The sequence below is a fragment of the Amblyomma mixtum genome, chromosome 3 (assembly GCF_055824585.1).
Source record: "Amblyomma mixtum isolate Tamu chromosome 3, ASM5582458v1, whole genome shotgun sequence".
NCBI classification, from domain to species: domain Eukaryota; kingdom Metazoa; phylum Arthropoda; class Arachnida; order Ixodida; family Ixodidae; genus Amblyomma; species Amblyomma mixtum.
This window is the reverse complement of record NC_143014.1, coordinates 141,734,918-141,749,593: the sequence shown is the minus strand read 5'-3', so window position 1 is coordinate 141,749,593 and position 14,676 is coordinate 141,734,918. Positions and strand designations below refer to the sequence as shown.

The 14,676-nt window shown below is 50.2% G+C and overlaps 1 protein-coding gene across 8 annotated transcripts in view; it reads right to left on the bottom strand.

Annotated features, from left to right (window-relative positions):
* Positions 1 to 488: 488 nt before the first annotated feature.
* LOC149352183 (paired box protein Pax-5-like) overlaps positions 489 to 14,676 on the bottom strand; it is a 214,924-nt gene continuing 200,736 nt past the window's right edge. For 6 of the 8 annotated variants that reach the window (XM_089581327.1, XM_089581328.1, XM_089581325.1 and 3 more), the window contains 3 exons: positions 11,019 to 11,171; positions 5,637 to 5,771; positions 489 to 4,863 (listed from right to left, as the gene is read on the bottom strand). In XM_089581327.1, coding sequence (XP_089437453.1) covers positions 4,757 to 4,863; positions 5,637 to 5,771; positions 11,019 to 11,171 — 395 coding nt within the window. In that variant the 3' untranslated portion in view covers positions 489 to 4,756. The remainder of the gene's footprint in view (positions 4,864 to 5,636; positions 5,772 to 11,018; positions 11,172 to 14,676) is intronic. The other 2 variants (XM_089581330.1, XM_089581331.1) reach the window with 1 other exon arrangement.

The following is a 14,676-nucleotide window of genomic DNA, read 5'->3' as shown; positions in this document are numbered from 1 at the left end:
CTTTAATTTGCTGTTTGTAATTTTTCTTTCATGTGTGCATTTTGTTTAATTTTTATTTATATATAAATAAATAAATTTACTCCGCAAATAGCGCCTTTCTGCTACGAACATACCCCCCCCCCCCCCCCCCCCGTGGCACCAACGGGCCCCCCCCCCCCCCTGCAAAAAATTCTGCGGACGCCCTTGTCAGTGTCCGTGAGCAATTTTCGTGCACGAGAGCGCAATCAGTGCATGCGGGAGCCGGAGCCGCGGTAACTTCGTGATCTGAGCCATCGTGCGCATATGAACTCAGTTCAGGCACTGAAGGGCATTTTCTGGTCACTGCCACGCTGAAACGCTTGCTAATGTCGACTCGTGGCAGCTGCGTCGTTACACTGCGTACATTAAAATAATGTCCGGAGCAAGCGCTCCGCCTTATGAAGACTTTGTCGCAAGTGCGAGGGCCTGAAAAGCACTCCGCGCACAAGTAAAGAGTACGGAGCCGCAGCCAGTATGTATACTCATTGAGTTTTATTTCACGCACTCATCACACCTTGCACACTTGTCACTCAGACCCGCACGCTTACATCTTGTTCAGGCAACCGCTTCATGTACACAACCAAAGAAAGGAAAAAAGAGCCGCGCGTAGCCTCTGGCCCACAAAACATCATTCGGTGTCGAGTTCTTTGAACAAGCAAACTGATGCGCAAATGCGTTTTTTTTTTTCGACGTTCTCTTTTACAGCATACAATCGAAGCCATCACACACTGCTTGAATGGACGATGTTGGTTCAATGCGCGGATCCGCTAAAAGACAAGGAATGACGGCAGATGCACGCAAGAAGCAAAAGGTAAATATTGGGAACGTTTTGACCTGGTTGACTTTTCACGTGGTGAACAAATTCAGGATTCCAGACTGCTTGTTCAAACATAATATCACAAGACGTGCTTTCAAATCTTCAATACAGATGTAAATTAGCAGCGGTACAAGAATGTAAAAAGCTCAAATGTTCGGCACATTTCGGCAAGTGAACACGCCAGAGCAGTGTGTCATGCACTCCATCAAGCCAGCCACTGCTGCTGGTGCGCTGGACCAAGAACACATGTTCAGCAGATTGTTTTTTTGAGGGGGACATATATTAGCTCTGAAGGAAAGAGAATAATCTTACACACACTTTTAAGTATATGTGACCGCAGTAGAGGAACATTCGTGGCTTTATGGGACAGAGAGGAGCGTTACGCAAGAGTTCGGCACCTGCGAACTCCCATAAAAACACCGGTATACATCCTTCATCTCCTAAAAACACAGTAAAAAGCTTAAGTAGCTTTCAATTTTGCGCCCTGCAGCGGGCACTCGTAGTTTGTATCGGCAGCATAAAATCTATCCGCCGCGACGAACGCGATTAATGTAGCTGCCGCCGTAAGTCCATGCCCAAGTGGCTAATGACACTCATTTATTTGAGAGAGCTCATGTGCGATTAGAAATCAGCGTGCTCGCAGTTTGGTTTTCGTATGTTATCTTTTTTTTATTCCAGCTTTTAGGCTTCAAGCAAAAAATAAAAATAATAAATATACCTCGCCTTCCTTCACCGTTCCGTCTACTCCACTCCGAAGCGGCGAGTGCTTTCAGCTATCAAAGAACATTAGGACGACGTGGCGATGCCTTAGGCTTAGCGACAATGCCAGAAACTATCGTGCGCTCCTATGAAACCAGCATCTCTATGAAAAGATTCCTCATTTGTGTCACTCATTTATATCGCTACCAAAGGAAAAGCGTCTACAGCGTGATGTCTATATACAGGGTGTTGTTCTTCATCACAGGGTGCAACTCTCAGAAACAATAAAGATGGAAAAAAAAGGATAAACGTAGGAATACAAACGTGGCAACTCACAGCACGAAGACAAAGGCAAAAACGAGAGCGCGAAAAAAAAAACTGCACAACGAAAAAACACGAGACGTATTGTATGTTGTTCTCCTGTAAAATATCTTACAACACACAATATGCGATTTCGGATATGAAGTGAACATCTCCAATGAGAAAGACGAGGAATGGGGGAGGCGGGGGTGATGTCGCATAGCGAGATCCGAAAAAAAGAAGCTCCGCGTGCTACGTGCGCGGTGGCACGCAACCATTCGTTACGCCCTAACAAGTATGTATAGCGCAGGCAAGAGAGTCGCACGCACAAAAACTCGCACACCAAGCAGACACAACCACGGCGGGAAAAGTAATAATGTACAACGTCTCTTTCCACGCGAACGGCTCGTTTCTGTCTTTCGTCTCTTCTCTCGCCCTCCTTTCCGTCATAGGTTTGTATAAATTAGTAACACATGATACACATTCACGAAGCATGCCACTTAAAGGGGTGAACCATATGGACTATACAATGAACTGTCCTACATCGCCTACAGCGGGAAGCCGAAGCGCAAGTCTGGTCTTGAGTTTCGGCTTCGTGAAGCGGCCACACTTCCGCAGCCGGCAAGGACGCGAGCTTGGCGACGCAGCGGCGGCCGGAGACACAGCGAGCACTCGGTACGCATGTCTCCAATATTAGGCGTACGGTTTTCCTCTAGCCGTTAATTTTATTTTGTCTCATCGACCGCCAAGTGTGACACTGAAAAATACGGCCGCCGAGCAGTGGTTGCAACCTCATCTTGCTTCCGAATTTGACTTGCTCGAACGTTTTCCAAAGCGCACGCTTGTATTTTCGTGATGCACGGCACCAAGAATGTATTTGCAATCAGTAAGTTATTGAGTGACTTAGCGTGGGAAATTTACCGGGCTCAAAAGCATCTGATGTCAAACTCCAGAGGAAAATAAAGGAAAACCTCGCCAGGCGCGAGCAAGTGCCGCTGAACTACGAAGCTCACATCCCGGCTGTGTACGTGCGCCGTCGTAACAACATGCAGATAAGCAACAACGTACACCGTGGCCGTTGAATCGTCCTTTTTTTTTTCTTTGCGGAAACGCATGATGATAACGTCACAGCGGATACACATTTCCTCTTTTTTTTATCATGTGGTGGCTGTGGAACTGCGAAAGCGCCTCGCAGACAGGTAAACGTGTGCGTAGACAAACGTAAAACTTTGAGCAAACCGTGGCGTGAGACCATGTAGAATCAGTAGCGTTGCCTTTTTCAAGGACAACACCTCCTCGTATGATACAAAGTCAAGAGACGTAATACCTCTTCTGCGTTGTGTTTCGTTTCCTCTGATAAATACACGCAGTGCTATGCTGTAAATAATACGCAGGAGGGGGCGATCCTCAGCGAATTAAAAAAAAAGGAGGCGGGGAGGGGGATCGGGGTGGGGGGAAGTGTAGGGGACGTCGTCGATGTCAACTAATAAGCAACGGTGATGTAAGGATGGATAGATATATCCAGCATGGCGACCAGATCACGTCACACTTCTCGTTCCACCGTATTTTGTGTTTCTCTGTGTGTGTGTGCGACTGAAACGTAGCAGCAAAGATGAATTCTTTACACACTACTATAGTGTTTTGCCGCAGGGAGCTACACTGCCAGCAACTTCGCATCAAGAGCTATCGCCGCGCGGTCCCCTGCGCCGCTGTGTCTTCGGTGCCTGCGCCCGTGCGACAATGCTCAGCTGGATTCGCTCTCCGCATTCGGTTGAGATTCTCTTTGGGAGCTGAGCAAGCAAAACTTGAAATAGAATAAAGAGAACACACGCCTGCCACAAGCTTTACGGACAGAATTATGAATGCCTCTGCTCATTAAGCTGGAGGGGAGAAAAAAATCAAATTTTGTTCTCAATTTCCGTCGGTTCAAAATGATTCGGTCGCACCTTCCAATCGTCTTTTATACCCTAGAGCGAGCAAATTCTGTACTCAGTATGGTTCCCGCAGTGGTCGACAAGTGAGCTTATATTATAGCGAATTCCAGGTGTTTCGGTTCTGTTCTTTATGCTGCGATGTGACTGCCGCAATGACGTTACGGAAACGTAAATAATGCTTTACCTTCCAGCCGTCACTGCTTGTTTAAAGAAGGAATTTGAAGCGTCTTACAGCACCATCTTGCAGCTCTCTTCCACGGCAGAGAAACAGATAAAAAGAAAAGAAAAACAAGCTCGCTGTTACCCGCCTAAGCATTAGAGACGCGATGCTCCAGCGGCTGAACAGAACGATGCCCTCGGAGATCTCCGCTACTAAGCACAAATGTGGGGTCGGAAGAGAGTCCTCGCTCGCGTCGCGTCTCCACTGTCGCACAGGCCGCGGCAGCGAGGAGCCCACTGGGAGCCACGCGGCCGTTCGCTGTTCCTCACGCTGTTAAAAATGACTGCTGGTAGTTGTACTCTGGCCGGCCATATATTACATCGCTTTCGTCTCGCGCAGCCGCCACACGCGCGGTGGCGCCGCTGTCGTGGCACAACGTCGTGCGCCGGAGGCTCCGAAGGAACGGTCGTCGTGGCCGTCGTCGTTCTTGCGCACCGCGTGCTTCGCACAGTCCAGAAGAGTCCACAAAGCGGACGCAAGATCTTTGGTTTTCGCGAGGAACCGATCACCACCGACGCGCGGTCCTCCCGTCGACGGGCCACACTCGTCCGCTGGCGGCTCCCGCCGCGGTTCTTCCTCGTCCGTCCCCATCAGGCACCATCTCAAACACGGGGAACGGCGCCAGTTACGGTGGCGGCCAAGTCCGGGACCTGCTGTCAGTCGCCGCCTCGACCGTGGTGCCTCGGGCCCGTTGTCGCACCCTGCGGGCGGAGTAAGGGCGGAGGCCTCCGGGAGGGCGGACGGCGGGCCTTAAGCGTCCCGCAGGTGTCAGCAGCGCTCGCCCTTGTAAGCGTTAGGGCTGAGCGGACCCGCGCTGCTCAAGCCTGTGCCGGCCGATCCGGTCCTGGCGCTATGGGCGTAGTAGTAGGACGGGTCTGCAAAGTGAATGAAAGGATGGGGGGCAACGATGTTAGAATGCAGTCACCAACACCACTTCTTCCAGCACAAGAACCGCGATGTTGCCTTTATGCTCTTTGATTCTCTGGACGTTATTTCCTGCTGTGGCTGGCGAGTGTACAACCTGGCGCGAATTGAAAGTGATCGCTTCATGCTTTGCCTACTCGGATTAAAGTGATTTTCTGTACCCTGTACCGACAGATTTATTACAGAGTTAATGACTGACGCACAAGAAAAAAAATTCGTACCTGTTTGCCCGAAACGACAGCGATCACTTCCAAATCGCGTTAGATGGTACGCTGCACAGTACCGATGAAGCATCCCCTTTTATCTGTTTTAAAGTATGCACAATATGTCTCCGTCCGTGCATGCCCATGTTGCCGGTCAAAAAAAAAAAAATCGCACTTTTCAACCTCCGCCAGAGCAAAGTGACAGCGATAGCTGTCGCTTCACTCTAAGGTTACCGTCGTTGCGAAACATTTAAGTTAGTGAGGTGTCATTGAGCCGCAGCTTACTAACTTCAGAAAAGAACAGTGTGACGGAATGACGATCAACTTAGAAAGCACCATAACTTGATGCATGCAGTATGAGGAGCTTGTTCATGAGATACAACGGCTCCTATGGATTCTTTTGGCTAGTATTATTTTGCTGAGGCTTACTGTCCACGGGACAGGCTTATTGTTGTTGAAAAAAGGGATGGAAAAAGAAAGGCAAGCGGACCCAGGCAGGGCGCACTCGGGGGCCCACTCACTGATGATTCCGCTGGAGCCGTAGCCGTAGGCGCCGTAGGCTGCTGCCGACGAGTACTGCGTGTACGGTGACGCGTAGGCATAGTCGGCGCCGGGGATTCCTGCCACCGCAGAGCTGGCGACTGCGCTGCCCGTCACTGTGAGGGAAAAAAAAGTGGGCGATTAGCCACAGCTGCTGTACTGACACGAAGAAAGCAGGAAGACGAGATCGTGCAAGACACATGGAAAACGAGAGAGCGAAAAATAGGCTGCCAGTAATTGACCGCACCTCAGGCATAACGCATGGCGTAACCATGTACTTAGGCGGCTGAAATCTACGAAAATAAATTCCCAAAGCGATGTAATTTCTTCTTGGATCCGAGAAGGACTTGCATCCGCCATCATTATCATTACCAATAGCCGGATCATGTTTAGTGTAGAGCCTTTCCTCGTACTAACTCTGTCTTGCGCTTGCCATAGCCATCCTATCGCAGCAAAACCTTTGATCCCATCTCCCCACCTGACTCTATTCGCAACTACCCCCTCCTCTTCCTTAATCATTCAGTCAATCCCTTAATTCGGTCACCTACAAACTATCGGCTATTTGTCCTCCGCATTACAAAGCCCATCTCCTCCTCTTCATTTCAAAGGGGCCAGGGACCAGTTTTGTAAGCTTCCGTTTTCCTTTCTTTTCTTTCGGTCCTTCACCATTGGTAAGGAAGCCGGCGAGCGACATGGCTTGCCTGCTATTCAACCATGACGTCATAGGCAGCCATTGTCCATGATAAGGACGCAAATGAACGAAACCTTGCAAAATATGGTCCCAGCAGCGTGTTGATAAGATTTATAGAGATAGAGAGAAGCGAGGAGGAATGTACGCGCGCGTCTGTAATCGTTGCCCCTTCGCATATTTCTCTTAGTTGCACTCCTCGACAAAACTAGAATCTCTAAAATTGCTTAATGATGTTAATACAGCCTTGGTCAAAGGTCTTCAGTGTACATGGGTTGCTCTTCGGCCGCGTCGTGGGGTCACTGTATGGCAACCGTGAAGCTCTGTGTCACTGTAAGAACCCTCGCCGTCACCTTTCAAGCCTTTAGGAGTGCCTTAAATGCTTCACTATAGATAGGGCTCAAAAGGAAACTTTCCAATGAGGCTGTACATTCGAAAAGCAAGAACCCCTAGCCAGAACTCCAGGACATCAGCAGTATTTGTGTTCTTCACTATACGAAAAGATAAACTTTATGCCTAAAAATTACGCGGCTGAGGAACTACTGTAAAGCGCAAGACACGCTTCCGTCATTCCGCTCTTATTTTCTGAGTGTTTCCAACAATAGCTGTGTGCACGTTCGTAGACTGACTACGTGGACATTGTCGTAAAGAAATACCAGCATTGGCTGACAGCTTGAGCAAATTTGTCAAAGGCACACGTATCTCCCAGATTATTGTTTCATCTTCATTCCAACGTAATCAGGGCAATCGCATTTCTGGAGGCTCGAGTGTGGAATGATTAATGCACCGGTACGCGAAAAAATCCTCAATTCTGGAGCGACAAAATTGCAGGAGATACTCCATTTCCGCCGAAAAGACGGCGCATGGGCGCCTAAACGGAGCGAGAATTATGGAATTGAAATACGTACAGGGTGGGTCAGAAGTTCCCGGACCACAGGTTCGGCTTTTCAGCAGTATATTCTGGCACCAGAGATGCCTGTGAAGCTACCTAGGTTCTCGTAGGTGAAAATATTTCTATTACCTCCTACAGATATTTTTAGGTTCGGAGGTACGCTCCTCTACACGGCACGAAAGCATACTGTATTGCCTAGGAAGTTTTGATGCACCCTGTACGTAAAAACTATCATCTCGCCGTCATCCGTTAAGAGTCGCCAGACGGCGGCAAATGTCTATTCTTATCTAACTCCGCCACGGATATCGTTACTGTCAGGACTGCGCGGACAAACATCTGCAGCAAGCGCCGGACCATATCCTATAGATTTCACATCCGGGTCTTGTACTGCACAACTCAACTTTTTCTTTTTTCAACAGCTTGCATTAACGCGATAAAAAGATCTATTTTTTTTTTTTAGTGGTGGTTTTAGCATGTAACATTGAAGTTTACGGGGTTTATACTCCCGTTTATAGCGCACACATGACTGGCAGGCACAGCTGTCAACAACAGTGACAGATGCTTGCGGTCGAATGCTCCCATTCGTTCCCCCTTCGAACTTTCTTGGGAGGTTCCGTTCACACCTTGCATTTGTCCCCTTTTCTGTTCACTTGCCTCGACCAAGGACAGGCGAGCGCTTTTTAATGGACTGGTAAATAGCGCCAAAATTGCGCAAAACCTACGGCGGCATCCGCTCCGCCATCCTGTCTCTCATTCAGAGCGGCAGCTCCCCTCCATGGTGGTTCGATACAAGTTCTTCAGAAGCGCTTGCTTCCACCCATTTATTGTGGAGGGTGTGAAGTGTCCACATCCGCGACACGCGCGTGCAAGTCCTAGAGAATGAAGCTAAAGAAGGCGTGAACGTTGTCGGCGGCTTTATCGCACAGTTCAAACGCAAGCTCATCTCAGCAAGAGTCGTTGCAGCAAAAAGAGAGAGAGAGAGCAGGAGAAAAAAAAAAAATCAAGCGACCGCGATGCTTGCCATATGCCTCCCCTGACCTACACAGTTGATGTCGATTCCTCGGCTCTCTCGCTCCGCGACACTTGGCGCCGCGCGTATGCAAAGCGGAGAAGAGCGTTTTGCGCTTCCTTCCACGCTGGCCGATAAGCGCGCTTAACGCGCGAAGCGTCGACGCGACTCTTGCGTCTGCCGAGCAGTGCTCGCGCGGGCGGCGGGGCCATTTGGGCGAGTGCCGCGCGGCTTCTCTCCGCAGACGAGGGCGGCACTCGTCGACGGCGCGATATGCAAATCAGCCGCTCGGTTAGCTCGCGCTCTCCGCGGCGCGTGTCGTTTTAGGCCCGGCCACCTCGTTATCTCTGGCTGCGATCGCTTCTCGGCGCCGCTCTTCTTTCTCTCGCTCCACGAGCAAACATGGCCCCGGCTTGGCTCCTTCCCTCCGAAGCTTTCGCCGCGGTGTCACCCTTCGGCGACGGCAGGTCGATATTGCGTGACCCCGCGGCGCGTTCGGTGTACGTGTTTGCATACGCCCACTGGGAAACGGCGAAAGAGAAGAAAACACGACGGCGAAGAAAGTGTGTTCGGGTGTTGTTATAGAGTGACAGCTGGATGTCGTTTCACACTGAGAGGAAATGGAGAGAGGGGAAGAAAAAAAATTGAGAGCTCTACTCGGACTGGAGGGTGATGGGGCGTTCGTCTCATCCATTTAGGACTGTAGTCGACCTGCGGCCTTGTGTAAACATTGGTAGCTTATAAGCGTACGCTTAGAATCTTTTCCTTCACGATCACATGGAAAGTGACATGATCTTTAACTTAATTCCAAATCTTCTCCGGAAAGCTCGCTGATCTATCAGGACTTTAGAAAATAGAATTACGTAATGCACCTCGAGCGCCTCCAGTTGTCACTATAAGAAAATAAGGAAGAGAAAAAAAAAGTATAGGCCAGTATTCTACCTCTTCTGTAGCCTGAGGCTGCATATTATCTCACCTTCAAACCTGTTTTCCAAGCAAACTTCAACTGACGACACTGCTTACGTATCCTTGCGAAGCTATCCGAATGTTTGAAACACACGTTGGCGATGTCTCTTCGCTGTCGGCTGTGCCAAGCCGATTTCATTTCCGGCAGTCGCTCGAAGTCTCCCCACTTTCCCCTGACAAAGTGAAAGGAGCCCATTTCGCACGCAAAACGGTAAAGGCAAGTTCACTCTGGAGCTGTATAACGCAGCTTATAGACCGTTTCTGCAACCTCGACGTGACGTGTGCAGAGAGACTCAAAGAGGAATTATACCCGCCGAGCTAGTTCCTAAAAGCCCCCTGTGTTCAAAGAATTCAGGACCGATCTATGAGAATGTCAGCTGTGCTCGAAATTACGACCGTTCTTCCCTGCATAGTAACAATTACCTTCACACATACGCGGCGTTGCTTCGCTGCAAATGCGCCAGTGGGATTCAACGCATCGAGCTCGTCGGCGACGCGCCACGAGGCGAAATTCGCAACCCAAACCGTGCTGCCGTTTAAGAGACGCCACTCCATGTGCGACCTGTCCCGACGACGCGCACACACACGCGCACATACGGCCCGGCCGCCGCACGGGCTCGCACAGGTCGCCGCGGCATGGTAAACACGGGCCCGTGCTTTACATGGGGGCGCGGGAACGCCCCGGCGGCGCCGACGGCGGCAAACAGGCGTGGGAGCGCGCCCAGGGGCGATGTGTATCGGGACAGTCCGCGCGTTCGCCACGCCGCGACCCGGGATTTGCATAATTATGCCGGCGCTTGCTTCGCGAGGCGCGCACTTCTTTGTTTGCTGCCACTCGTCGCCCAGGTATTCATATCGCTGGCAGAGTGAAAAATCGAGCAGCGCCCTCCATGACGTGTCGGCATTACTCCGCGGCCGATGATCTATCCTCTTCATCGCTGTCCTCGAAGAAAGGTCAAGACACGCGAGGTGCACGGCTCCGTGATGAGCTGTGCATGATAACAAATTAGCACCTTGATGCCGGGCCCAACCGCGCGAGGTACCACCGAGGTGTTCCTTATCACTCATGATACAGAACCTCTGATGCGTCGTGCTACATACCTCGCTGTAGAAGTACTCTGGATAGCGGTGAGAATGACAGCAAAGAAGGGAATTTAATTCTCTACCAGTACAGCTCAGACTGCTTGAAAAGTCCAGTGCCATATTTAGTACGCTTTGGCTGCCTGGCAAAGATGCCCTCGTTTCTTTTTCCCCCTCCCCCTTCGATATTAGCAAACGCAGAAGTACCGAGCTGCCTGCAAAAATTTTAATCTTGGACATGACGAAACTACGCGCGCACTCTGAGGGCTGTGTTGCCTAGCGAGTAGCTCAGAATCTTGAAAAAAAAAAATGGCGACGCACAGAAGCCCGCACTAGACAGCTGCAGCTCCACGCTGTGAGGCATCTCATTGTGCAATATCATGGTATTTAAACCTACAGTGGTAGAACCGAAACGCATAACCTATCGGTCAGCTAAACATTGCCGACGCTTTAATGTTCCATAGGCTGCCATTCCCAGTGATCTACAGCAGATGCACGTGCTTCAAACGATCAGCATTCCCGTGCAGGGACCGAGCCAGCATGCAACGGGCTGCGCAGTCGCATTCCTCGCGACTGCATTTTTTTTCTTATTTTTTGCACCAAACGAACCGCGGGCGGAAGCTGCCAAGAAGAGTGCGCAGCCGTGGGCCACGCAGGGCGGCTTCCGCCCGCCTTGCCCCCGCCACCGGGTGTCTCCGGAGGCGGGCGCGCGCATGACGACCACTTGCCTGGCGCGGCCGAGAACTGCGAGAAGCTGGAGCCGTAGCCCGGGATGGCCCCCTGGACGGGCTGCAGCACCGTTAGCGACGAGAGCGGGCACGGTGCCTCGGCCTTGGCAGGCGAAGGGCTGCCCTGGATCTCGCTACCGGTCGCCGCGGCCGCTGGGGGAGAGGGGCAGCGTGCGGGACGCCAGCGCAGGCTTAGGGATATGGGCAGGCAAAGCGCTCGGGGACACTACGCTCTCGCATGCCGGGATACCTGGTCGGGCCGTGCCACGTACTCCACCCACGCTGTCCACTTTACACACACGGCATGAGATGACAGACCAAACGGCCTGTTGTCTCACCTCGAGTGTGAAGATGAAGGAATAAACGGAGCTCAACTGAAATGCCTATCAAGTCGCTCGTTCGTTCGTGACCCAGGATATTTTGTTACAAGCGCACGATCAAGATGCGGGCATCGAAAGCGTGCGGAGCGTTCTCTGCCAGTTTAAGACGTTCAGTATATTTCGCTAGCGTTTGTAAAAGCGACACGCCAAGTGCCTTCTTTACGTTTTCCCTGAAGCGGCGACTATCATCGTCGTTCGATAAAGCTGTCACCACGCAATCGGCCTCACGTAAGAGGTCGCTGGCAAAGGCTGCAGCTGAGTGAGGTGTGCCGCGCTGGCAGTTGCCCTCTAGACAGACACTAGTCGCTGCCTCTTGAGAACTTAGAGGCCTGCAAATAATGTTATCCGCTTTTCCTGGGCTGCCTCTCCATTTTAAGGCTGCTTACATCTTATTTGGCCAGCAAAACTTTAAAAATCTAAGCTGTTGGGAGATAGGGTAAGAAATAGTTTGCGCCAGGTGAAACGCGATAATTAACTAAAGCTGTTAGCCTACCTAATGACGCCAAAGGCTAGTTACTGAGAAATATGGTAAGCGGGGAGGACCGAGTCTGTACTCTTGAGGAAACGAACGCGTTCAGGCATGCTTCCAACTACTGCTACCTCCTCATCACGAAAAGTACTAATATTCTCTTTACTTAAGCTTGCTTGTATCCAGAGTTCAAGTTTTTTTATAATCTAACAGTGTTGAGCATGACCATTCTTCTTAATCATGCCTTGAGCTAACTGCGTCATGCGTCAAGAATCCCCGCTGTAGCAGTTCTAACGACAGTTCCTGTTTTTTGAAAAACAAAGGAAAAGAAAACCACCCTGGGTAGAAGAAATGATGCGGTTCTCGTGGCACGGCCCGCCCAGCATTCGCAGGGGACATGGCACTTTCATTCGTAAAAACCACTACAAGCAGCGATATTCCAGGGTGTCATGCATAGCCCTGGCTGAGAGGCGCGTATTTCATCAATGCACAGCGAAGCAACCGTGAAACATCCACTATCTTGCGATTCGAGTGGGGTGATTTTTGTGAGCGAAAATACCATCAACAACAAATGAAACGCGAACAAGGCAACTCAAATGCCAACAAAAAACACGAGCAAAACTAACTCTGGCAGAGGAAATACCAGCGAGGTTGATTAGCACTTCTAAAGGAGAGTATTCACGCCTTTGAAGTGAAATTAACCTGCTCTAGTATTGAACTCACCCGGCTAAGATCTTCTCATTTTGCTGTCCGTGTTCCAGTTGTATTGATAGCGTCTCATTTGTTGCTGATAGTATGCTTTACGACACTATGCGATGAAATAATGTCGTCACGTGACTCGGCCATCTCGAAACGCACCTACTGCGCCATCTCAGCCAAGGCGTTCGCTTTCAGAAACAGACAGCAACAGATCAAACATCAGTGGCATGTTCCAAATGTCTACACTTCTAGCTTTTTCAGTACTTCCGAACTGGCGTATACCTCACATGGCATCAAGCGAAAAATCGAGCTCAGCTTCCAAGTTTTTGTTTCAGGCACTGCGGCATGAATCCCAGTGGCGTCTCTCTTCCTAGCCAAAACAAAATGTTTGACGACATCCCGGCAAGATGTTCTATTAAAATTTATTCGGTAAAAGTGAAGTTTTCAAAAATTTTTACGCCAATGATGCCAAAGAAAAAAAAAAGAAGTACCCGTACACAAGCTGAGCTTCAGCCAGCTATTTCTGTTCAGCGGTTTAGCATCTCCTGTTTAGTCTCAAGCAAGCATTAGTTGGTTTTGCAGGGAGAAGTGAAGGGGTTAGTTGGAAGGCGTTTGCAATGCTGTGCCATGTGTTAGGAGCGCTGCCAAGTAGCATGCAGGGGTAGCCGCCGGAGAGAGCCGCAAAAGCGCTGGAGGAAAACTGCCAGGCTTACAAGACGACGGTCTCGACATCCATGCAGAGATAACCCCCCAACCTTCGCCTTCGTCTTCGCAGCCCGTTCGTCGCTTTTATTCGCCGGAGACGCGCAGCTTTTCTTGAAGCTAGTGCTGTCTCGCGTGTCACTTATTCCCGCGATCCTCACTCAAGGTGAGCTACCTGACGAACAAAATGGCGCAAAACTTCAGTATTTCCTTTAATGAACGCGCTTCCCAAAACCAAGAGTGTCAGAGACCTGTAAACTTAATCGATTTCACAATGTTTGGTTGGCTTGAGAACATAGACTGGCGTTTAAACTGCGCAAATTTGCGAATTTTGAAATTTTAAACACTAACGCCACTTCAACAAAGAACGTTCAAAAATAATTTTCGAAAACATTTGTGTTAATCCGCGCTCAAACAGTGTATCAAATTTTGTATATGGTCATTTGAGAGATAGTTTAACCCAAAACGACTATCAGCAAGATCTCTGGCAAAGCTTTAAGGCCAACTCTAATCCTTGATGCCGTTACTAGACGGATTAAACTGCTTCAGAGTTTTCACCTAATACGGTCGAGGCGTATTACGTTCCTGCACTGTTCTAACCAGTATCAATTCCGCTGCAAGATTTGGAATGCAGAACATTAATACTTTCTCTTTCTTTTTTTTCTCACGCTAGAAAATGCGTGCGCATATGAGCTGTTTGGCTAAGGACAATATACGGAGGGTATGAGCTTCTTAGAATAATGCTTCAGGCTTACGCAGTGTGGCCTGTGAAACAAGCTGCGATGAATTTCATGTATGCCAGTGGGTCTTCTTCCTTTGAGTCAGGTAAAAAAAGATCCACGCTCTCGCCCCGTCAGAGTGTACAGATGCCGGACGATTTTTTTTTTCTCATTCTTTTCCAGCTTATTTTACTTTTTTCTTCCACATCGACGCTCCCGCGCCCCGAAGCGAGACCAAAACAAAACCCACCAACCAGAATGACGCCTACTGACGCTTATCTGTCACAGAAATCTCGACGCCGTTCCAGCAGCCGCGGGCACTAGTTAAATTTAAGAAAGGCGAGCGGCACGCTGTTTTGTCGCCGCCGCCTCTATCCGAGACGTTCCAAGAATCAACAGTTGCTCGCGCCCGGTACGAAGAAGAAAAGGAGGACGCGCGGGCGACATCTGAGACGCTTCAAAACTAAGATGGCGGAGGGACGGCGTTTTCCCTCTTGTGCGTTGCGGCGAAGCGGGCACGCCTCGGTTCTTGACTGACGGGCCGATCGGTGAAGCGGCGCGGAACCCGGACATCTCGCGTTTCCCTCCTCGTTGGCCACCGCCGTCCTGCGCGCTCGTCTTCTCCGCATCTCTCCCGCGCAGTGCGAGAAAACAAAGAGGACGGTGGCGCGCGGGGACTGCGAGGAAGG